Source organism: Phalacrocorax carbo, chromosome Z, assembly GCF_963921805.1.
Source record: "Phalacrocorax carbo chromosome Z, bPhaCar2.1, whole genome shotgun sequence".
NCBI lineage: Eukaryota > Metazoa > Chordata > Aves > Suliformes > Phalacrocoracidae > Phalacrocorax > Phalacrocorax carbo.
Window position 1 is genome coordinate 84,487,981 of NC_087548.1, and position 25,103 is coordinate 84,513,083.

Consider the following 25,103-nt stretch of genomic DNA (forward strand, 5'->3'; position numbering starts at 1 on the left):
GTGTTATTTTAGTACTGTGTGTTTCCAGCAGCTCTTCACCCAGCTTGACTTGGCAGCAGCTGCGCTGCGCATTTCCCATAAATCCATTTCCCAACAACCCGTTTCCCGGCACAGCGCTGCTGACTGCAGGTCTGAACCTGGCCGGTGCCATCTCAGCGTGGCGTTCTGCAGCTAGGGACCTCCTCAACAGGCCGCATGGCCCCAGGGATTTTCTGCCCCAAGCAGCTCTTCCTTTGGAATGATTACAGCAAAAAAATGAAAAACCAGTGTGGCTTCCTGGCGGCAGCTGTGTCGTAACAAAACATGTACTAAAAAAGTGCTGCTCAGCCAAGGCGTCGTGACCCTGCCATGAGGTATCACCCAAAAGATGGTGAGTCGCCTGGGCAGGGCGTGCATTGCGGGGCACCATCCTTACAGCAGCCCGTGCGTACCTCCAGCTCAGACCGTTGTAACGTCTTTTACAGGACGCGGAAAACACGGGGAATTTCTAGAAGGTAATTGGGGGACACAGGTATGAAAATACTGTAGAGGGAAAAGAGGCATTTAGGACGAGTGTGTGAATGGGTCTGTAGAAAAAGAACCACAACATTGAACATAGGTGCTTGGAGCAACTGTATTTTATTGGGCCGCACTAGACTTTTCCATTGTTGCAGATAGGATAAAGAGAAGTTAAGATATCAAATCAGTGATCAGTGAAAGAAAAAGAAGCTGTCCTCTCCAGAAACATGCATTTGGCCCTACAGGAGGCAGCTGCAAGGAATTTGCTCCAACATGCTTGTTTGCCACAAAGAGAAGGTCATAGCTCCTGGTCTTCCTCCTGAGAGAAAAGAGAGTAGACATAAAGGGTAGAGGTCATTGCTGTTTGGAACTACTTCATTAATACAACACCATTATAGAACAGACTTTGGAGACCTTTTAAATAGTGTTTTTATACGTGTATACCTACCTATATCTTTCACTTCTCTGCATATATTAGATACACACATTGTATCTAATACACATAAGCCCAGTCGTCTTTGCTAAAACCACCTTACTGAACCTGTCAGTTTTATCTGGTGAGGAAAACCAGGACCTCTGGCTCTGTGAAGTCAAGTATTCAGCCCTGTGAGTGCTCGTGTATTTGACCTAAGCTACTGCCATGGTTCCAAGCTCCTTGTGGCGCAGCACACAGAGCAGTTCAATTGAACTGAGCACACCAGTCTCTGTCTGTACAGCTGGCTGCATCACAGCTTCTGAAGAAGCGGAATATAAGTTAAAAAAAAAAACTTCTACATGCTGCAGTGGGTTGTTGAAGGGATGCTGGATGAGCGAGAGCAATGGACCCCAGTCTGTGTCTGTCTTTCTCTGTACGCTGTAGAGGAACAGCAAGGTGTTCTCTTCTTGCACTGGGATTAACACAGCCCACACACTTACATGTATCCTGGCTGTCACTCTTGTTGTGAGGGTTTTTCTTCACGATGCCCCTTGGAGGCCACTCATGGTCCGTTCCCACTCATGCCCCACACAAACACAGCGCTGGCGCACGTCATGACCGTCTGCGTGTCCCTGTGCCACTTGCTGGTGCATGACCCTGCGCCTGCCTCCTTTCTGCAGGGCTGGCTGCCCTAACGCCTATTCACCCTTTCCTGCAAAAAGCCAAACATCTGAGACTTCCTAGAAGGCATGACTCTCTCCTTGTCTCCATTCCTTGCCCCAGCCCTTCTGTGCAGTGAGGAGCCGTGATGGTCCATTGCAGCATCTGCCTTGTCCTGCTCTTCATATTCTATTGCCTCTGCCCTGCTCGTTTAGGTTATTGCTCTGTTTCTTCTGTGCCTCCTATCTGTTACCACAGGCACAGATTTTAGGCTGCTCTGCCCTCTCCTCTAACGCCCTCCTCCAAAAGCGGTCTGTCCAAAACCTGACAGTGCAGAACACAGGCAGATGGATCAGGATTGCATCGTGGCTGAGGGAGGGATGCACACCTTAGCCTAAATGTTGACGAGCTCTTCCCTGCTCTGCTCACCCTCTGCAGGCTCTTTCCCTGGATAAAAGATACAGCACGCACATGTGGGACCTGCACAAACTTCATGTGTCTCCATGTGTTGTGTCTGAGCGGTTCCCTGCTGCAGCATTTCCCTGAGCCTGCACACAAGCACCGCAGAGAGCCCTGTTGAGGGTCACCACACTCCCCACCAGCAGAAACATACAGTGGGTCCACAGCAGAGAGTCCAGATGTTTTTAAAAGCCAATTTCAATGTAATAAAAGCCAATCTTCTGTAAGCAGTCAGGCTGAAACTTCAGGGACTTTGTTTTAGAACAGGGTCCATCTTCTGATGTGGAAAAAAGAAAGAGAAGAAGGAAGGAAGGAAGGAAGATCTACAAGCTGAACCATTTTGTCTAGACCCTAGGCAAAGGCTACTGACTGAAACCTGTGTTGCCAGAGATTTTGGTGGCATTTCTTTCAAGTATGCAGGAAGAAAATCCCATTGTATCTACTGCAGCTGGGAATCCCAGATATGACTTTGCACTTTGCTGTTGCATAATGGCACGCAACACTTCTCCACCGAGCCACACTTTAGTGTTAAAAACACTAAAATTTGTCTCTACTACTGAAAATGAGTTGCTGTGGGCCAGAAAGCACTGCCCAGGACTTACCTTTCAGTTACTGGAGGGCACCGATGGCATACAGCCTTCTAGAGAGGTCCGGGCCCATCTGCTGCAGGTCGCACAGTCCTCCAATGCATTCATTCCCAAAGAACACGTAAGGGACCTGGACAAAAACACCACCATGGATTACTCAGTAGAGCTGGGTTGCTGAAGGCAAAGAGCACGTAGAGGATTTGTCTGGGAAGCAGACTGCACACCAAGGAGACCGTGGTTTACAAAATCCTCCTCTTCTTCTCCCCAGCCCACCGTCTGTCTGAAAATCCTCTGCTAGAAAAGAAGGGGTAGGGGAATACTCTGCATTTTACAGAGGCTGCAGGAGGTTAAAATCGCACTCGGGGACAGTGCTGGATAGGCTCCAAACACATGAACCCAGGGCAGCGAGAGAGCCAAGACCTCCGGCACGTACGGAGCACCCGTGTGCCCGCGGGAGGTTCTCCGAGCGCCGAGGAGTCCCGCCGTCCTCCCGAGCGCTTCCCAGGCACCTGAAGCTGCAGGCGGGATGTGCTGCCGGCCGCCTGATGGCCACCGTTACTACCAAAGACACTTGGCACAACAAACTTATTTTTCTGGCACAATCCCTTCTCTACATACCCTTTTTGGGCCCTCTGTCCTGCTCCTAATTCACAGCCCTGACAGTCTCTTCTGCTACTTTCCTGCCTAAGCTGGTCCCTTTTCTTGCCTGTCTCATGACGGTCGCCTGGGGTCAAGAGAAGCGGCAATTGGTGCAGAGCCAGGTTTCAAAAAAATATTTTTAAAAATAATAAAAAAAAGGAAAACCCTCTCCTGAAGACGAGGAACAATTACTGAACCTCACCAAGTGAGACTTCCTCGAGGTATGCATGTGCCACTCTCTGCAGGGGGAAGTGAAAATTGTTGTCGAGCTGTGAAAAAGCACTCCAGCTAAAGCCAGGGAAGATGAAAGCACTGGCAGAAGTGAAATTATTCAGATGGTAATAGCTCAAGGACTCAAGACAGAAGACGTGGGCAAGAACAGGCACAAAATACTAAGGGGGAACGCAGATAGTTGGAAGACGGCAGCTGGGAAAGCCCTCTCCTGTGCTCCTCTGCAGCCGCAGCCAGGTCTGACCTGGGCAGGAGGACACCCCCAACCTCATGAGGGACCCCCACACCCCGTGAGCTCCCCGCTGCCCTCCCTGGGGACCCACACAAGTGTACAGCCGTGCCCGTCAGTATCTCCCTTCACTGATACGGTGTGCACCCTACTGCGTAGGCAGGCTGGCGATGGCAGCCCAGGGGACAGACCAGCCCACCCTCCCACTTTCACTGGATCCCTTGATTTCCTTCACCCTGGATTTCTTGATCTCAGCCAGCTTTTCTCCCGACCTTCACCGGTAAATGTCCCAAAGGAGCCACCCCTGCCCCGTTCACTCCCAGCCCTTATCCCACCCTCACTGTTCTCCTGGAGACGGGGAGATGGCTGGGCATGGTCCTCTCCCAGACACCTGCATCTATATTACTGGTGGGACCGGGAAAGAAGGGAGCTTTGAAGAGAGCACGGAGGAGTTTGTTCTTCATCCTGCACAACTAACTTGGTGAACAAAGCTTTTCCATCACCGTAAATCTCCCAAGCCCCAGGAGCAGCTAAGACAAGCCTTCTCCTGTCACCCTATCCTCTGCAGCACCCCTTTGTCCCCTTGATGCCTGTTGTGCCACTACCCCATCCCATTATTGCTGGGAAATTCCCTTCTGCTTCCAGTAACCCACTTCTCTTGCTGGCAAACCTCACACCATTCTTCTTCAGCCTGGACATTTGCTTTCACATTCTGTGGTTTTTCTTCCTACTAATCCTATTAATCCAGTTCCTGCTGGGAAATCCATTTCTGCTTTCAGCATGTTGCTTCACTAACAAAGCTGGCCATTCTTCCTCCCTTACTCTCTCATTGCCCTCAAATTCCCCCCTGCCAGAAAAACAGTTCTGCTTTCGGGATCCCAGATCCCAGCACTGCTCAGCGCTGCTGCTGTGATTCAGTGGATGCTCAGCTGTAGCGCTGTGAGGTTTCCTGTGGTCCGCAGCGACGGCTGCCGGCACGCGGCAGCATATTGCAAAGCTCAGAAATGGCACGGCGGGCAGGGGCTGCGGAAGGCATAATCGAATTAACACGGTTTTCCTAGAAGTCCAGCGCTACAGAAGGCTGGGGCTGTGGGAAGAAACATAACAGGTATTTACTGACAACGGGTGTGGGAAAAGGGTAGTGGGGTGCTCACGCCTGGGCATCTCGTGGTCTCCCCAAGAAGCTGAGCAAGGCACCTCCCATGGGCCTGTGTGAGCTACGAGAAGCTGCCTGGGCTTTCAGTGGGATCGAGGGCAGGTTGGACGGGGCTCTGCGCCTAGCTGAAGATGTCCCTGCTCGGTGTGGGGGGGGCGGACTATGTGACTTTTCATGGTCCCTTCCAACCCAAACCATTCCGTGCTTCTGTGATCACTGTGCCAGGCTGGGGCTGGGCGAGGCGTCGGGCAGAGGACGCAGAGCAACAGCCCGACCGCCCCCAGGGAGAAAAGGTCTTAATGGTCTTACGCACATCCCCTCTACAAACCGCACGCCACAACTGGCGCGTGCGGCTGGCCTCCGGCACCTTGCTGACGACCCGCACCGTGACGGACCAGCAAAGGCTCGAGGCTGCCGCCCCTCCCGCCGTGCAAGGCGTCCCTCCTGGGCTGTCTGCCTCCGAATCCAGGTGCGCCCATGGATTGCCACCCTCTTCCCAAACTCACGATGGGGACGGGGAGCGTAGCAAGAAATAAGGGCCCTTCTGCCACCCCTTAAAAGGCTAAAATGGAGCAGGCAGGATAAGACACAACTTTATGGGACTTTATGGGCAGTACAGGCAGCGGTAGCGCCAGCGCTTTGCCATCACCTGCACGGGACAGACACAGGGACATTTTTCATTTGGGCCAACCGGCTGTCCTGCTGTCCCAAAAGCAGAAGTACAGGTTTGGCTTTTCCCTGGGCTGCATCCAGCCACACGTCCAGATGTGCAGCCAGCCCAGAAAAAAACCACCCTGAAACCTAGATGCTGGAGCTGGAGGGTTGCCAGCATTTCCCTTGTGCTTCTCTTCACAGGGCCTGCTGGACTTTGGTATCATCAAGGAAGATTAGGGAGGGGAAAAAAAAAAGTATTGTTCATTATGCAGAGGTATAACAGACACTGAAGGGTGAACTGCCTGACCTGTGTCCTGTGTGACAGTGTTTCTGAGGAATTCAATTCCTGAAACTCAAGCACAAAAATTACTCCCTAAGAGAGCTCCCTAAGCTTCAAAAGAAGTAGCTGCTAAATTTTGTAAGCGCTGCATCTGCTTTGCGGCCAGCTGCAAGGATGCAATTTGAAATGCTTTCTGCTTAGAGTCAAACGGGAAAGCAAGTGGCCAAATTCAGACACACCTGCAGCTCTGTGCTCTTGCTCCTCTGCAAATCTGTGCTGCCTTGGGCAGCGTCGTAGGAAGATCTTTGAAGGAGCTTGGGATCAGATGCCTAGACATGTGAGGGTGCCTCTCTCCTCCAGCCCTTCTTTATCCAGCTGAGTCACAAACCAAGCCTTAACATCAGGCTTTTTTGTGAGCATCTGCATGTTACAACAGGGGGGTTTGGAGGTGATAAGTCATGCCTGGGCGGTGCTGCAGCTCCCTGGGAGGAGCTGGCAGCAAGCAAAGCTGTGCACCCAGCCGGTCCCCGCAATGGGGAGCAGGCCACAGACCTCGGCATGGCAGCATGGATCCCTGCAGTGGCTCCAGCGATGGGAGGAGAAGAACAACTGAAACACGGTGCGTTTTTAAAAATGGGCAGGGGTGAGGCTTCTCCCTGAGATCTGGCATTGAAAGCAGTGGGGAGAGGGAACTCGCTTTAGTGTCTGCAACAGCTGGCCGGGTTATCGGGCAGCTGGGACAAAGGATCAGCAAATTCTGAAATAAGACTGCGAGAACTTACGGTTCTTTGATTGGTAGTCTGCCTCAGGTAATCCAGGGTCTCCGGCAACTGGGCTATGTCAACCACTTGCAGACCTCCAGGCATGAAGCTGTAGCTCTTGAGGATCTCCATGGCGCTCCTGCAGTAAGGGCAGCCGGCCTTAATGAACACGGTCACTTGGCCGCTCCTGATTTTGCTCTCCACAAACTGGCTCGCCATGCTGCCCTTTCGAGGTGAGCAGGAGTGCTGCCGTCCACCAGTGAAGTTCACAGGCAGATGGGTGAGCAGCAGTCTCAGTCCGAGACATTTATGGGCTGCACAGTGCCTTCCTCCCTGAAAACTCCTCCCAGGGGGTCGTACTCTCCCCACCGGGCAATACCTTTTAAGGCAGCAACACTTTTGCTTTCTATCTGGCTTTATGGAAAATCCAAAGTGCCAAGCAAAGGAAGAGTTCAAACGCAGGATGGCACTCGGGTGCCATTTCAGTGCACGTGCTGTGGTCCAGGGTCCGCAGGAGCTGCTCACGGACCGATGCGCTGGCCGAGGCTGAGCTCCCACTCTTGTCCCTCTCGCCTCGCACGGGTTTGGTCATGCCTGCCCTGCTCCCAGCTCACCCGCTGCACGATGCTCAAGCCAGTTGCTCAGGGCCTTGTCCCGTTAGGGCTTGAATGTCTCCAAGGATGGACCCCCCCGAGCATCCTCTTCTCCAGGCAGAGCAGCCCCAGCTCTCTGAGCCTCCCCCCAGGTAACAGATGCCCTGATCCCTCTGTCTCTGTCAGCTCCATAGCCCTTTGCTGGCCTCTACTCCAGCAGGTCCACATCTCTCTTGTCTGGGGAGCCCAGGACTGGCCTAGACGGGTGAGAAATCCCCGCCAGTGCCTCGGGCCACTCGCCGAATGTAAGGAACCCACTCATATTTTAGCTATTTAAAATAACCAGGCTTAATGCAGAAGGAGAATAAAGAAATTCAACTGCTTACTTTCATGGTTCTGAAAGGGAAAAAGCAGTGCCAAGGCCCATGCTGTCTTTTTTCAGTTAATCGACATTGCATGTGACAGGCAGGCAGGAGAGCTCTGCCCGTACCCCAAACAGGGCTTTCCAAATTCAGTTTTCTGAAGCATCGGCATCGTAGAAGGAAACTCACTCTGTCCTTTTTGAGCTCAATCCTCTCCTTTGCAGTCCTCAGAGCACAAATTTCAGGCAGCTGTGTTTAGGCAGCTCTTTGTGCACCATCACACCACAGCTGCTTGTCAGGCACCGGCCGCGTGCTTGCTGCACCACAGAAAGTCCTGGCCGGCATAACTTCTCCTCAATTTCAACTTTCAGTACGACTTTTTGTTCTATTGTTTATAGGAAAAAAAAAGAGTCCTGAGACCAGATTCTCTTCCCAGACTATTTTCTCTGCTAGTCAGTTTAGCTGGTCTGCAATAGCTTTCCAAATAGTTGTCATCTGGTTTAAGTACCTGATTTCCCATGTTGAAACTACAGCAAAGGTTAGGCACTACCTAAATGTGCCTTTGAAATCTGCGTACGTCAAATTAACAGATTTAAAATGTGACTGGTTTTGGGAAAACACAGTGGGTGAAGTTAACTAAGTAATCCTACCTGCAGTGGTAAAAGCACTGATGTTGTATTTCCTGTAATTTGTCCAATTTTGGGTACAAGCATTTCTGTTCCTGATGAAGAAAAGTCAGTTTCTGTTTCTATCACCCTGTGAAAATATCCTAAAAGGAAAGTCAGAAAAAGCTAAAAGCCCAGCCGGGCTACCACAGGTTCTGTGATACCCATCGCTCCCGGTGCCTTTGGGGGCACAGCCCCACTTCTGTGTCCCCTGGCTGATGCTGAGATTGACCCCAGAGGCCACCGCTGGACCTCTACATCCTCCTGACTTGCGATTTTTCCCTTCAAGAGATTTTCTTACCTTTCAGACAATGTTGCTGTTATTGCAGGCAGCATGGTGGCCAACCTGGAAACTTGTCTTAAGCATAGAAGAGCTATGAGGACAAATCATGGATTTTTGTGATCTCACTAATTGGAAATGGTGTAGGTGTTTTGGCAGGTAACCTCCAAAACCCCGTTTTGGGGGAGGGGGGAAAGGGAGCAGGTTGGGAGCTGGGGATGGTGGACATACCACTTATGTTTGCTGGTTTTTCTTGCTTGGGTTCAATACTGAATTTATTCTTATTGTATTGTTTGCCTAACTTTCCTACATAATAAAAGTACACGGATCCTGGCTGGACACGACAATATCTGGTGAAAAGTAAATTAACAAGAGGAATGCTACTAAATCTCAGTAAGCAAAACATCATCATCTGTAGCATCAGTGCTCAGCATAGAGTTAACTGGAGCTCTAACCATGTATGAATCCATGTAGAGATGCTGCTGTGCTATAAGACAAGAAAATAAGAATTACAGTTCAGTGTGACTCCAGTCCAGATCTCAGGTCGCTGCCGAAAACAGGCCCAAGGGCTTCACCTTGCACTGCTGAGCAAAGCAAGGCTGTAATACCCTGAAAAATCTGAACAGGGATTTTACCTTTCTAAGCCCTAATGGAAGGCACAGAACCAATGATAAAAGTAAAGTGTAGTTTTCTTTTCTTCCCAGCAAAAGGAGAGTCACAGCCCGGAGCTGGGCAAAGTAGTGGAGGAGTACCCCGCAGGATATCTTCTTTGCAAATTCCACCAAAATAATAAAATTCCAATGACACAGCCACATGCACAGCTGAAAGCTGTTTGTAGCAGTTGATCAGGGTTGAAAAAACAGTAATACTGCCACAGTTTTGCAATTGTTTCCCTCCGTGTTGGCTTTTCACCCTAGGGGAGAGAATGCTTGGGATCCCAGTCAAAAACAGGGCTTAAGGGGACAGACAGGCTGAGTATCTGTAGGAATTATTGAAGGATGATGCACAGTGATCAGAAGTGGTTTATGAGCTTCGGAGAAGATGCAACTACTCTTACTATGCTGAATAATTTCGTTTTCAGGATTTTGAGTGTGATGAGGCTTGTTGCGACTGGCAGTAGATGGGTATCAAGCACCTGAGAAATCTTGCCTAGGTAAGTGAAGCATTTAGAAAGCCAGCTGGCCTCTGTGCTTCACACTTTCGCTCCCCTCTGCCGGTTCCTTTACTAAGCAGCTGGCAGGAAAATTAACACTATTTGGACACCCCAGTGATGCGGCAGGAGTAAATGGTTGTGTGTATGAATGAGAATGTTCCTTTCAGCCGAAAATGCAGTGTTACAGCCGGTTTACACACAGACAGCATGGACACTGACATGGTCTCAGGCTCTCTCCTCCTACAACTACAGCCAGGCTTTAGAAAATTTTTTCCCCAGACATATGGTGTGACAATTGTCTAGACTTGGGAAATAAACCGTAAATTCTGTGTTTCTACCAGGACTAGGCAGGCCTTCTGCCACCCCCTCGCGTGGTCAGGGGTACTGTCAGGCCACTCTGGCAGGGGTGACCAGGAAAAAACATGTGTCTCTGACAGCATTCGATGACCATCTTCTCTCTTGTGTCACTCTTTATACCTGTTCATAGTGAATACTAGCAGTTACCCCCTCAGGATGGCTGGTTTGGCTCCTGTTGGTAGAGATGAATGTGGCTATGGCCAGTGCAAGCAACAGAGAATCCGACCCCATGGGATGCAACTGCAACAGAGGCACCAGAAACCTATTGCCTGGGTGCAAGCTGTGCTCCTGGGGAGCCTGCAGCTGCCCCTTCCCCGGGCGAGGGCCTTGGACAGGTAGGTTTTTGCGGTTTGGGGGGTTTTTTGTCTCAGCTGTTTTTGGCATGAGAAGCAGGCAAAGCAAACTGCTCTGTTGGCATATTTCAGTGCCCTCTCCAGCCCCAGCTTCCACTGAAAAGTCAAGTAAAAAGCAAAGTGTGAACGCTTTTTTAACATATATATAAAATATATATATTTTTAGATATATAATATTTATATTTTGATACATAACCCATTGTCTTGGTTCTCTGTAACTGCCATTCACATCGTGACCTTGGCACCGCGGCCCCGTCCCCTGCCTGCGCCCCCTGAAGTGGGAGAAAACGTTACCCCCCCCCCCACCTCCCTGCCCAAAACGGCTGGATGGGGAAAGGGAGGGGGGCCCGGCCGACCCCGGCCTGCTGCGCGGGGCGCAACCTCCGACCGGCGGCAGCAACGCCCGCGCATCGCCCCGCGCATCGCCCCGCGCATCGCCCCGCGCATCGCCCCGCGCATCGCCCCGCGCACCCCTCCCCCGCATCGCCCCCGCTGCTGCCACGGGGCGAAGGGTTTCGGCGGCGGGCACCACGCACGGTCCCCGTTTTGGGGTTGTAAAGGGACGATTCGTGCGGGATGGGCGCAGCGGGCAAAGCCCGGCGGTGTCCCCGGACGCCCGTCCCTGGTGCGTGGGGCACGGCCCGGTGCGGGTGCAGGGCACGGGGAGGGTGCCGCGAAAACGCGTGTTTGCTTTTCTCATCAGCCTCTCCGGTGGCAGAAAGCTCAGGGTTTGCAAGTTACATTTTTAGGGCAGGGAGAAAGTGAAGCTACTGAGGCGGTTGGGGTTACATGGGAGGGCAGCGCAGCCGGGTCCGGACAGATGGACAGTGTCAGGGTAAAGGCGGCTGCTGAAATCCGGCGTCTTTGTGGAGGCAGATGCGGGGGAAGAGACCGGGGCTCATGGCAGCAGGCGCAGGCAGGGCTCGAGGCTCACCCACACCCCACGGTTTGCAGTGAACTCGCCTGGCCCAGCTGGCTACGACTTGGCCTTTTTCTAATCAACGTGTGTGCGGCCATAATTCACCGTGTGTAGCCTTGAGAGGAACTTGCACTCTGTATTGTACCTTTCTAAAATACAAAAGAACAAAAAAAAGAAATCATCCTTGGAAACTTTTCTGCTTTAATTTGCCCCACCTGGCACGCCTCGCGCGGAGCATTTCATGGGGTGACTGGAACAGGTTTCACACAGGCACAGGACACGCCGCCTGAAAAGTGAGTTTTTTGTCAGCTGGTCATTGTAGGTGACACACAAGCAAAGCCTGGTTTGTTGGAGCACATGATTTGTGCTCTGGCACTGCTTTGGGCCCTTATTGATTACCTTTGAGGTAATTAACATTTCTTCTCTGACCGTCCTGCAGGATATATTAAAAAAGAAGCAGGATTTGAAGGACTAGGTGAAAACAAACAAGATGGGGAAAAAAAGCAAGCAAAAAGGGCACAAGCCCAACCTGTTCCTGTTCTTCTGTGCAGCAAGTATTAAGTACTGAGTAATGTAGCTGGTATGTGAGGCCAAAGACTGTGCTGGTTTCACCCTGTCTCTTTGAAGAATTGTTATCTGAAGGACTTCAACAAGCCCTGGTATAGGGTGGTTAAAAAGTTGATTTGTCTTTTTAAAGATATGAAGTCTTTCTGGTAATAATAGGTTATATATTCACCAATCTTAATTCTGTTAGTTATGATCAAGAAATCCTAGGGCATCGGTCTCATTCAGGTGCTATGTTTCTGCAGATTTATTTCATAGCACTCGCAGCAGTTTGGTTAATTCTGTTTTAGAAACCCCAAAATGAGCAGCAGTAAGCTTAAGGGACTTTACTACAGATGACACCAAAAACCAGCTGGAGATCTCCAGACTCTACCCCCTTCCCACTGTGTTAACTGCAGATCTCAAGGCTTCCTTTCAGTGGACTTAGACCTTGGCATTTTTTTGTGCAGACTAGTTTCAAAATCTGTAGTGAAGCTTGCTCCGTGTTTTTTCAACAGAATAAATAATCCTCACGTTTGTCCTACATATGAAAAAAAACCGCACCTATTTTGTTTGTGTTTGCTTGTTGGGCAAATGCCAGCGTTCTGATTTGGCTGCGCTGCTCAAGGCAGGAGCCCAAGTTAACCTTCAGTGTCTCCACGTTAATCTTTTGTGTCTCCACACAGAATTCAGGGCCGCAGCTCCGGGAATCATTTTGGTTGGGCATCTTCCCCTCGGCCTGGCTTCTCTTAGTGACTTTCCACCCTCTGTTTCTGGTCCATGTTTGTCTTGTGGAGTAGATTTCCCATCTTTATGTTTCTCTGAGTGTAATAATGTTCCCTGGGTGATGGAGTACTTGTTTAATTGAATAATACCGCAGCTGAGAAGTGCTTGGAGCCATTTGACTCACTGGACTGCTGGAGGGCTGGAATTCGGTCCATTTCCTCTTGCTTTTGTAATTCTATAGAAATGTCAAAGCAATTTCCTAGTGACAATGCTACTGCTCAGCAGTGAGTTGCGAGCGTGTCCGAGCCTCTGTCGCTGCATTATCTTGCAGCCTTTTTGCGTCCACAGTCTTTCCTTTCGCTCCTGTTGACAAACACGAAGTCAGCTAGGCTTTGCGAGGGCGAAAGAAGAATTGGGGCCATAAGATTAGTAATAGGCAAATTGACCTGAGCAGGGTAAGAGGAAGGAAAATGTGAGAAAAATAAACAACACATACATCAAACTAGTATTTCTTTTGACTTCTGTGCCAATAATTCTTTTTATTTTTGTGTATTTCAGAGGAGACAGATCCGTGCTTAATACTACTAGGCACCGTACATTTCTGAGAATTCTTGTAGAACGATTGAGTTGGGCTACTTCTTTTTTTCTGTTGTGGGAAGCTGTGCTCAGGCATCGTTCTGAAGAGAAACAAGGAGACATGATCCTCGCCTCTTTTGCTTTGGAGCATAGAAAAATTATTTGTAAATCAGTTTGTAGTTGGAGCTGAGAGATCAATGCTAAAAATAATCCTTACTTTTAAATGTATTCTCACTTGCATTACCCAAGTACAGTAGACTAAAGACTTCCCAAAGCAGATCTTGAGTGTTCGCGAGAACGCCTTTAGTTTTTGTAAATTGGTCTGAAGGCAGAGCATCCTATCAATATACTCCAAAATTGACACTCCTGTTTTTAACTGAGAAAAAAAGTGCATACAAATAAGTAAGAACAAGGGTTGCGTGTGTCATTTCTGCTTGTCTTGGTTTCAAATAATGCTTGCTGCTAGATTTCATCCCACTGATACTAGCCTGTCAAAAACAGACCCTGTTTCTCCAAGGACTCGCTTCCTGGCTAAGGCTAGTCATCACACCTCCAGCTGCACATGTCTCGGCACGAGCTGGCTCGCCCAGACGGTTCCAAAGGATCTCCTTTCTTCAGTCGTGGCCTTCTGCGGTGCTGGGACTGGCCAAATCCCGACCCGAGGCGGTGCCGAGCGGTGCCTGCTGCAGAGGCAGGTGCGGGCAGGCGGCAGGAGCAGCAGCCCAGCAGCTGCTGCTAAGTGTCTCCCATTAGACGACGGAGCCAGATGTTTGCCCTGCACGGTGGCTGCGGGATGTGGATTTCCCGGACAGGTGTCCCAGTAATGCTCCTGTCACTGATGCCAGGTGGGGTCAGCAATGAGTAGGTGCTATCAGAATATGCAAGGAATTTGCAAAATGCTTTAAAAGCTTTTGAAACATGAAAAAAAAAACCCAGCGTGAACTACCTGGATATGAAACGCCATTTCCTTTACTGCATTTGTGGGTTGTTTTGCTGGGCCTTAATTATTCAAGCACCTGCAGAGTGATTTAAGGGGGTCCATCACCTGGATGCTAAAGCTTCCAAGCAGAAGGTGGTGGTGCAGAGGGACATGTCCAGCTGTTTCTGGTCCCTCACCAGGAAGTAAACCAGAAGATTTGCCTATGAAGAGGTTATTTATTGCCTCTTTCTGAAAGGGAGTGAGGAGGCTGGATGTCATCCTTGAAAACTGAGTGGATGTAGATTCCTATTTACTTGAGTATGTCCTCAGATAGCTTGCACTTTGTTAAAATGAAGCATTTGCAGGATTTTAGTGCATTACCCTGCCTGTGGTGAGAAACCTGTAGCCAAGCCCTGACATTAGTGCCCCCGGACCATGGTGATGGGCGGCCAGGGGCAGTGGCTCCCCTTGCTCCCGCCGTGCAGGCAGGGGAGGGGAGCCCGGCGTCTGGCGGTGCAGCACCCCTCAGGTGCCACATCAGTGCAGACCCAGCGCTCAGCTCCCAGCTGTGCTGAGCCTGTGTTTGCCCCCCGCTTTTGATCATTTCTTCCTTTCTCCACTGCTGTGTATCTTGAAGGAAGCACAGAGTTCAGTGGGGCGTTGGGAAAACGGCTGAGAATAGGAAAACTAGGATGTATCAGAGAAATCCTGTTGCGTCATTGCGGTGTGGCTCACAGCAGGCTGTCTGCATAGAGCATGGCTTCTTTTTTTTATTATTTTAAATTTAATCTGAGTTTCAGGAATGACCTGTGCCTGAGACGTTCTCAGCGGGGGGGAGAAGGAATTAAACCAGGTTTTTGGGGAAGCTGTCCATGGAGAGATGACCTGCCGTTGTGCAATGAGGACTTCCACTGGCTCGTGCTGCACAGCCCTCACTAGTCAGAGCCCAGCCTTCCCGGCCTCCATCAGTATGTTTGAACCCTCGGGGATGGGAGCATCTCCCTGGTGAGGAAAGGCTGAGAGACCTGGGTCTGTTCAGCCTGGAGAAGAGAAGGCTGAGGGGGGGTCTCATCAGTGCTTATAAATATCTGAAGGGCAGGTGTCAGGGGGATGGGGCCGGGCTCTTTCCAGTGGTGCCCAACGCCAGGCCAAGGGGCCGCGGGCACAAGCTGGAACACGGGAAGTTCCCCCTGAACATGAGGACAAACCCCTTCCCTGTGCGGGTGCCAGAGCAGGGGCACAGGCTGCCCAGAGAGGCTGTGGGGTCCCTTCCCTGGAGACATTCCCCCCCCGCCTGGATGCGGCCCTGTGCCCCTGCTCTGGGGGTGCCTGCTCCAGCAGGGGTGGGACGGGGTGAGCTCCAGAGGGCCCCTCCAGCCCCCGCCATGCTGGGAGTCTGTGATTACATGGGACAAAAATTCCCCAAACTGGCTTGGCAGGTGGGGTTTCCTGAAAGAAAGCAAGACTGAAGGCTTCAGGTTGCTTTCATGCTCCTGTCGAGCTACAGTGTGATGTTAGTGCAAGGGACTCCAGCATCATCCCACGCGCGTCGCGCTGCCCGTGGTCCCTCCGGGTCCCTTTGCCCCAGCTCACAGCAGATGTGCAGTTCTCCAAAATACCTACAGAGGGTTGCAGCACCTGCACAGAAGAAGCTGTGTCCACCTGAGGTCACACCTAGGAAACGCTTTCTGCTGAGGTCAGATGCGATTCTGCTTTTTGACATTCAAGCAACAGGGAGGCTCCTGGTGAGGGTTTGACCTCTGCTTTCGGGCACAATAATCCTTCACAGAGCTGAGGCACAGGGTGTCCTCGCAGGCTGTTTCAAAATGGTAAAGCACTGTTGAAAGGGAAGAAGGAGATATGCCGTACCTGTTAGACAGAGATGACGTTCACAATGAGGATTTCATTCCCCTTTTTTTTTTTAGTATTAACAAGATTTTTTTAAATTAGCATTTTTAGTGTTACAGAGAAAATAACTTATTTTTAAGTATTTTTGAACGAAAAGGAAAGTTGTGCCTTACTAAGGTCATGAACACTTTGTATGGACAGAAATTAGAAGCAATTCAGGTTATGCTGTTGCTCAAAGGCTGGAACTGATGCAGAGAGAGGTGGTGTCTCGTGCAGCATCACAATGATAAACGTCTTTAACGTGGAGATAATTAGGACATACAATCAGTAGCCGTGGCTGCCCTTCACTTTTATCTGGAGTCAGCAACAAAAAATATGTTTGGCATGGTATGTGCTGAAGGCTGGAGGGTCTTAATCGCATTTCTCTTTATCCTGCTATCATGGCATATCTCCATGACCTGACACAACAGCAGATGCCCCTCCAGCAGCCCATCAGGTTGGCCTTTGTTGTAACAGCAGATATTTATGTAAATAGTCACTGGGATCTTGGAATGAAACTTAATCTGTAACAGTCCTCGAGCAACAGGGTACCCGCTGTTGCACAAGAGACGCTGCACGCAGTAACCCGGGGGTTAATTACTGGTGGGCTTTCCAAGCCCCCCGTGCTCGTGCTCCCTCCTGTGAAGATTCCTGGCTTGTAGGCCTCTTGGGGCTGGGAACTGGTGGCCATTGCCACATCTTGTGTTGACATTTACTTCCCCACTTCCCACTGGGAATCCTCAAATGTGAAGAAACAAAGCTGCAGTGCAAGAAGTGGTAAAACAACCTCAATAATTTCAGATTCCCTTCTGTCTGGGAAGCAGAGCCGCTGCTCCTGCCAGAGCTGTGATACAGGCATCCCACCAGCATTCTTGCTTTTCCAAGCAAGCTTTTCCAGCCTTGCCACATGCGACCCACCGGGCACGAGCCCAGCGCAGCTGGCAAAGGCATGGCATCAGTGCCCGAAGCCGTCGGTGCCGGCTGCCGCCCCGGCTCGGTGAGGGTCAGTGCCGCCGGACCCGGCAGGAGCAGCGACTCAGTAGGCAACACGGTTCCCTCTAAGTCAGTCCCCAAGCTGTGATTTTGTTCCAGGGTATTGGGAAGCTGGAAAATGAGGCCTAGCTCTGAGATTCTGCTTTGCTCCTTGCGAGAGGTAAAAGGAATAAACTCCAGCCTTGGTTCATTTCTGATTTCCAAGTCAAACTTCTGCCAAAAGTTGCCACAGAAACCCCACAGGAATCTTTAAAGTTACTTTTCCTACAAATGTATACCACGCTACCAATAAAAATCTGATTATTTCTGGACACATAAGATCGGGGGTGAGGTGTGGGGCAGGCAGAAGCTAAAGGGCGAGTGCTACATATATTGTAAAGGCAAACTTACATCGGGGTGAAGGCAGAGAACATCGAACTGCAGCATCAATTTAAGGCACAGTATAGCAAGCGGCTCAGACAGAACCTCTGACGCTCTGCCTTTACAGTACATCACACCGTGGCTCTGCCGAGGTTTGTGCCCTGGACGCCATGAGAGGCAACATACTCTTTAGCAATGTTTGCTTCCCATTTCAAGCCAAGCCAGGGTGCTGATGAGCAAAAAATTGTTTTGTTTTTAGCGGCGCCGTGGTTCTGTGAGGGTCACTATCTATAAAGAAACAAGGCAAAATTGCTTCCCCTGGGTGTTTACAGTATTCTTGGGTCGTTTGATATCTTTTCTCAAGTGACGCACGAAGCGCGAGTACGCAATGTTAGGGCAAAGGGGATAGTGTGCGGATCCCGTTATCACTGCGATGTGAGGGCCAAAGCACCCTCTGTGAGGCTGGCAAGCGATGCTGCAGCACTCTGAAGCGTTTGTGTTACCGGTGGCAGAGGTGTCTGATGCGTCTGTGCATAAACAGGAAGAGTCTCTGTGATCAGAACCAAGCACAATTAATAAATTAGGTGATTCAGGTCTTCCCTTTTGTCTGTGGCAGAGCTGCACCACCTTGCAAAGTGCTGTAGGTCGTGACGCAGCAGAGGCAGGGCAAGGCGTGCAAATATTTATTGGTGTGACTTTTATGTGTAGAAACTGTTGACAAAGATAAGCCATTTTTAATAATCATGGAAAATCACCCTTGCTGAATGGCCCAGGAATGGCTCTTTTGCTGTTCCCTCTCCAGCCACCGCCACATGGCGGGCTGATCTGCTTCCGTCTTGTGCAACACAGTTTGTGCCTTGCTCGGATTTTTTTTTTTTGCCCAAGCCTTTCTAAGGCCCAAGATTGACATGCAAGAAAATTGCTCTTGCTGTTCCTGAGGAGACAGCAATTTAATTCTCTTTACACCCTGTTGTCCTGCCAGTTCCAGCACTTACAGCAGCACCTTCGATGTAAAGTGCTTTTATGCAGCCCTGCTGAACGCAGGCTAGTTGTCAGCCGGCAACTGGAGAGCGGTGTGTTATGGGTGCAGGAAGCTATTCAGCTTTGAAACCTGAGCACGCACAGTTTGGGGAGATACAGCAAGATGCAGCTTGACCTCTATTCAGCTGCCCCTCTCAGAGAGAGTCCGACCTATTTTCTTTTTATATTATGCCTTCATGGAAAGCCCTGGCTGTCTTTTTATGCAAGTGCCGAGTCACTGACTCAAAACATCGTCGCTCTTAGAGGAAGCTTTCTATGGGTAAAACGTTAGGCAGCTTTTACAGACAATTTTAGATCCCTGTGGTCTGGATCCAACACCCCGTTTTGAACTTGAGAAATTTTACCCCGACTATGGGAAAAAGGCAGGCCCAGCCTCACCAAATAGCTGTAAACTCCTGCTTTCTCTGCCTAAAGCAATCAGGGTCGGTGCAAAAGCACCTGCTGCCTTCGGGAGGAACAGAGTATTGTCCAGAAAAGAGGGGCAGGCTGCCGAGCATCGCTCCCAGCACATGTGCATGCTCTTGCCATGCCAGACACAGTAGAAGCAAGGGTGACAGCACTGACTCGGTGATCCAACGTGGTGAGCTGGCTTTTTAAGGCTTGGAAAAATGGCAAATTTTTGCCAAATTTGTGTTTTTGAACACCTTAGTGCTTCGGGGATCCAGCAGAGATCAAAGCTGGCTTTGTAAGACTCCTGCCTCAGCCGCAGCCTGAACCTCCTGCAAGGTCTTTCCACGAGACTGATCTTGCCAGCAGATCTTTGGGTAGGAACAGGCTGAACTTTGGGATACCTGGGGAAAAGTGGAACCTTTCGATAGTCAGTGATCAACTAATTCCTGATGAAGAACAATGATAAATACCGTTACAGCCGTCTGCCACCCTACCCTGGGAAATTGTGCAAACCTCCGCGTGGCTGCCCCAATAACCACAGAAAAAGGCTGGCTTCTAGGAGGGAGTGTGCCCGTTCTTGGCAGGGTGGCTCAGGGAGGCAAGCTACCCTCGTGCCACTCATGGGGCCGGGGGGATTATCACTGTGCATTGCTCTTGAACTCTTCTTGTGACTCTCTTAATTTCATTGCTCTCATTCCCTTTTTCCTCTGGAATTTTGGCCTCTTGCTATGTGCCTCTCAAAGCACTTCATCCAGAGAAGAGGTGAATTGGACATCTAGCTGAACACCCCGTGGTACTAACGCGAGCTGGGGGGGGCTGTGTTACAGGGGAGAAGGGACCCTTGCACTGGCATGAGCCCCTTGACAGATGTTGTCTCCTCTGCACCCTTCTGCATGCTGTACGTAGACGCCTGGATGCTCACTGGTGTGTCACCAAAAGTACCTCCTCATAACTTTTTATTTTTAACTGTTTTTACTGTTATTTTAACTGTTATTATTCATATTCCACAGCCGAGGCAAGAGGGGAGGGAAGGGAAAATGCTATTAGTCACTTTTGAGATACAAGGTAATCTGAACTGAAAAAAGTCAGGATTGTGGGTACTGGAATTTATCAAATCTGACTTCCTACTGATTTGTCTCTTGTGGCTGGTTATCATCAGAGCATCTAAGGAGGATGAAAGCTCCAATTAAATTATTTTCTGTGGCTAAGGGAAATTATAAGGAGTTTCCCCCCCAGGTTTTCCCTCTGAAACACAGTGGGGCATGAGTGCCTCCTGCTGAAGACAGCACACAGATGACAGCAGTTCTGTGAATGTCCCCTGTGATCTGTAGGAAGAAAATGATTTCTGAAACAGTCGCCTTTAACAGCAGAGGTGTATAAACAATCACTTTTGTAGGGAAAGCATCAGCTTGGAAGCAAGGGGAAGAAAAGAGGTCTGGAAGGTCGGTGGATTATGACCCCTTCTCCCCACTTCAAAAAATAGCAGAAGAAAGAGGAGAGAGCACTATAAATGTTGTTAAAGTATGTTAAAATTTTAAGAAAACAAAGACATTAAAAACACTCAAGTGCTTCCAAAGGCACAGTTACAGTGCAGGAGCAGCTCCTGGGAGGGGAGGCTGCAGGCATGTGTTCAGGGAGGTGGTCCTCAATTTGTATGAAGGAGATGTCCCTTGGACACAGGTGGAGCGGGGTCAGTTGAAGCCGTTCCAAGGCAGCCTGCGGAGATGGCAGGGGTGGCCTTTGGAAAGGGGTTTTGCTGCATGTCGGCTCCCACGTTACCCTGCAGGGGCAAAGATGCTGGGGAGAGGTGAGATGATTGCCCGGCTTCCAGCCGAGGCATTGGCTCCGGCGCTGCTCAGAGTTTGCTCTGCATCAGTTGACCTCCATGGTGGTCAATATGTGCTTTCACAGGCTTCCACTTTCTGTCGTTTCAGAGTGATCCCTTCCTTCCCTTGGTGACGCGCTCACGCAAGACCCCTGCTATACCGTGGCTAAAACTTCATTGGTAACGCTTTGCTCCAAGCATTATGGTGGGGACTGAATGAATTAATCAAGACGTCCTATAAGAAAAAACCCTGAAAGATATGGAGGGGTTCTTTTTATGAAGCAAACCCACCTCTTTTCCACTGAAATACTAACAAAGGAAAAAAAATCTAATATTTTCCATAATAAGTTGGGGTTTGAGGGGAATTATATTTAAATAAAACAACTTGCCTACTCAGGTCTCAGTAGGCCGTCGCACAATATCCCATTTGCTGCCCATCTTATAGAAACACTTGTGACTCTTGCAGTTGTCCATGAGGTTGTTTCATAGCAATGTCCCGCATAAGACCAGGAGGGAATCACAGCGACGGTCACTGTCGGAAAATGTGTGTATATAACCCGCCCTTCCCTGAGCCGCCAAGTTCATGCCGAGGACAGAAACAACTTACATCTCCGTTTGCCTAGAGAAACATCCTTATCACCCAGAGGGATGCTCGGTGTCAGGTGCTACCTGAAGCCCATCTGGCAGTATTAGAATACTAATAGTAATAGCAATAGCAATAGTAATTAATAGCAAGAGTAACAGTAACATAGTAATCTATTAGTGTAGTAATGTAGTAATAGTAATGTAGCAGTAATAATAATAATAAAATCAATAATAATAATAGAAAACCCCAAAGAACCCTCTTCAGCCTAAAAGCACAAGGATCGGTGTCTGGAGAAGGGGACCACCACAGTGCAAGGTCGCCACATCTAGCCAGTATTTGCAGCAGCCCCAAGAGGGGTCAGATCTCAGCATCCTCCGCGACAGGCCACGTGTGATGACAGGCTTTTGGCTTTTATTGGCTAATTTAGTTCACATGCATTTTATGTTGAGGCATCATTGTTCCAGCTATACCTTCATTCTAACTGTATGGTTTTTTTCACAGGGCAAACATCCTTGAGGGTTTTCAGAGCTCTGATCAAAAAGGGCTGGTGGTTTCACACTGCTTTTCCTTCCCGGGTGCTTTATCTCAAACCGCCATAATAGCAGAGACACTCAGGAACGGAGGTATGTTGTCTTGTCAGCCAAAGAAAACACACCAGGTCAGAACACGGCTCTGTGTACTTCATGGTAACCGTAGCTTTTAACTCAAGCCCTCAGCTAATTCTCTTAATTAGTGTGGTCACACAGAGAATGATGGGCAGGCACAGTTCTAGCCAGCACCAGCAAAGGGCGATCCACATAAGCCCTCTCTGAATCATATACAGCTTTAGTATTCGTTGCGGGAATCATTGTCCTCCTATTTTCACATTTCTCTCAGCAACACCTGGAATAAAATATTTGCAAAAGGCAAGACACAATTTTTCTTGCTTTTTATTTTTTTTTATGTTACTAGCATGATCTGTGCATTTGTAGTGGGACTAGGGTGGAAGGAAAAAAGAGAGAGAAACACCTCTAACCGGCAAAAAAAACTCAGAACAAACATACCTGCTTTAAGTGTGCTTTGGGTGACAGGTTGCTGATGTAAGAGGAGGCTGAGCCGAGCATCAGGAGAACAGAGGTGCGGTGCAGACTCTGTTATTCAGAGGAAAAGTTGGTAATTTAAAATGTGAACTGATACAGTGAGGGGTGAGTGAAAACTCCTTTTTATGAAAAGTAATTGGCAAAAACTGGACAAAATATGCCACATATTTGGAAAGCACTTCTGACATCCTGCTCATGGGTAACTGCAGAGCCTGGAAGGATTATGTATATTTTTGGACAATCGGTCTGAAGCGTCTGTTTATGCAAGATGCCAATGGATAGTCTTTGAAGATAGAAATCTCCCGTTTAGTAACTGGTCTGCTTCCTCGCAGTGCTTACCAATACAACTCCTACCATTTTAGAATGATAAGAGATGAAAAAATGTCTGTTCTCCCAGTCTGTTTAGTCTCTGGCCCCATCACTGAGATGTGCTGCATGAATGGCTCTGCTGAGGGCAGCGCTGGTCCCTCTAAGCCTTCTCCTTCCCTGCTGCCACCCAGCTGCCTAGCACGCAGGGAGCTGCTCCACTTTGCCTTTTACCTGAGTATTTTTCACCCTTGCGCCCCACCATTCTCAGTGCTTCGGGTACCCTGTGTACAATTTACAGGAAAGAGAGGAGGAGACCGTCCTCATTCCCCTCTAGGGAAGGTTTTGTAGAAGAAGAGAAGAGAGTGCCCAAGCATCTGTGGTCAGTGGCATCCCACAACCACCTTCTCAGGAGTCCAAGCCTGAGTGTCTCTTGTTTATGGTCCTTTCTACTCATGACAGTTTTGGCTGGAGCCACCTCGCGGTCTGTCCTGTTCATGACTCCCTGGTGCAATGCGTCAGGGATGCTTCTGGAACGCTTTGTGGAGCGTTGCCTTACCCAAGGACCTCGGTGCTTTGGAGGTCAGCTTCTACAATTTGCTGATTCTCTGTCAATAGCTAATGTGTTTCTCTTATTTTTATACCATTAAGATTCCCGTGGCCCTTCAGCTCTGGTCTCTGGCCTGGATGCCGAACGTCCTGTTGGGTGACCTGTGACTGCATGAGACTTGGGCTTATTCTCCTGTTTTTGCAAGCTTCAAAGAATTTTGTGACTCCGACAGGAGCGTGGCTATGGCCACAGGCAAGTTACTGGTATAAGCAAATGAACAGGTCATGTATCATGAGAGCAAGTGCCTGCAATAACCTGCTCCTTAGGAGGACGTGGTGGTGTGGCATTTGTAAGCGTGAGACATGAGCAACAAGCCACTTCAGGCACACCACGATGGGGTGCCAGCAAAACTTCTGGGTCGGGAAACTCTTCCAGATCACTCATGATCCCTTTCAGCTGTTTAGCTAGGAAGAGGTTTTCACTGGGAAAGCACACAGCAAGCCTGCTCTGAAACGTGACCATTGTTTCCCACACATGACACCACTGTTTTGGTTTTCATCAGCCTTGAGAGGCGCTGGAAAGGACAACGCTGTGTATATTGCGCCACAATGTTCTGCATTATCTGCATTTGCTAATTACAGCCTTGAAAGGGGCCTCCTTCCTTTTGCTTCTGTTGAAGCACTTGTTTTGTCTCTTCTCTCCTGATCTGCAAAATTGTCGTGAGTCTCCCACTCCCTGTTCTGCCCTTCTTATCCTGTGCTGGTTCTCCTGGCACAGTGCTGGGGCTGGAGGAGTTTTATGAACATCAGCCTCTCTGCATTTTTCATCTGTTGACCTTTTTCAGCAGTTTTGGAGGCAAGAGGTGTTTCAGCCAAGGGTACTGTTAAGACTGTTTTGTCTTATATTTGCTGCCACTACTGTAAATCCGTGCCACTGCTGTAAAACTTCCCAAAAGCTTGTATGAATTCTGACCATGCTATGACAAAAATGTGCAACTGTGATTGATTTGCTGTGGGAAGAGCTGGATGGATGGTTAGAAATCATGCAGTGGCACAGCACTAAGTTTGCTGCGGATCACAGCGATAACAGCTGGCATCTTGTTTCTGGGGTTGTGACATGGTAGCCAGCCACTGAGGGTTATCTGGGGGTGGTTTGTGCCCATTCACAGCAGTGGTAGTGTTAGCCAGAAAAGCGGATTTGTCCGCCCTTTGTGCAAAATGCCAACCACACACAGAGTGAAGGTATTTTATTCAAGTCATTTTTAAGCCCAAATTGGTGGTAACCCACAAAGCTGCACCCCACACTGAGAAACCACAAGGCACTTATACAGTTAAACGTGTCGATCACAGCTAACATTCAAATGTTTCAGCTAATAATTAGTTACTTTCTTTCTCGCTTGGATGTAACAGTACAGCTCACTTTAATTTACCACACTTGCTTATAGATTAAGGGACTTACAGAGGTGGGCAGTTCCTGGCCTGTGGCCTGATTTTTAGTGTTATGAGGAAAGTTCCCATACTGGGCACGTTGTTTTACTTCTTATCTACATCCCAATTAGCTGTTCTCCTTGAGCTGTTCTCACTTTATCACCCTGTTCTCACTTTATCACCGTGTTCTCAGCGGCTTCTGAGGCAGGATGTTTGCTTTGATCAGCCTCTCAGCTCTCCTCAAGGATATAGTCATAAAACAGGTGCTTCCCTATCTCTGTTTCTGTCCTTGGCCTTCAACTTCTCTTTTGAGGGGCTCGCTTAGTTCATTGTTAAGTCTTTAGTCGACACTTCAAAAAATTCCATTTTCTTAGAGATGTCAGTTTTCCTCCCTTTGAGACTCTGAGATCCTTTTTTTCATGAGTCTAATAAGTCTCACAAGTCTCACTCCTTTTCCTACGTAGTATATAAGTTCATACTTCCACACTCATACTAAATCTAACTAATATTAAATCATAATTGTAACAAACTTTGCAACCATCTAGTAAGGGAGAATCCATGTTCATGTAATATTTTGTTTAACTATTCAATTTTTCTTGAAGCCCTCAGGTTCTGGCTTGACTTGCCACTTCTTTATTCAGCCC

At 49.1% G+C, this 25,103-nt stretch overlaps 1 protein-coding gene across 1 annotated transcript; it reads right to left on the reverse strand.

Annotated features, from left to right (window-relative positions):
* Positions 1-599: 599 nt before the first annotated feature.
* On the reverse strand, positions 600-6,860 carry GLRX (glutaredoxin). The gene is made up of 3 exons (XM_064437992.1): positions 6,591-6,860; positions 2,635-2,749; positions 600-817 (listed from the first exon to the last, which is right to left on the reverse strand). Exons 1-2 carry the CDS (start codon positions 6,786-6,788, stop codon positions 2,642-2,644), a joined length of 306 nt encoding a protein of 101 aa, XP_064294062.1. The 5' UTR covers positions 6,789-6,860; the 3' UTR covers positions 600-817; positions 2,635-2,641.
* Between the last annotated feature and the right edge of the window lie 18,243 nt (positions 6,861-25,103).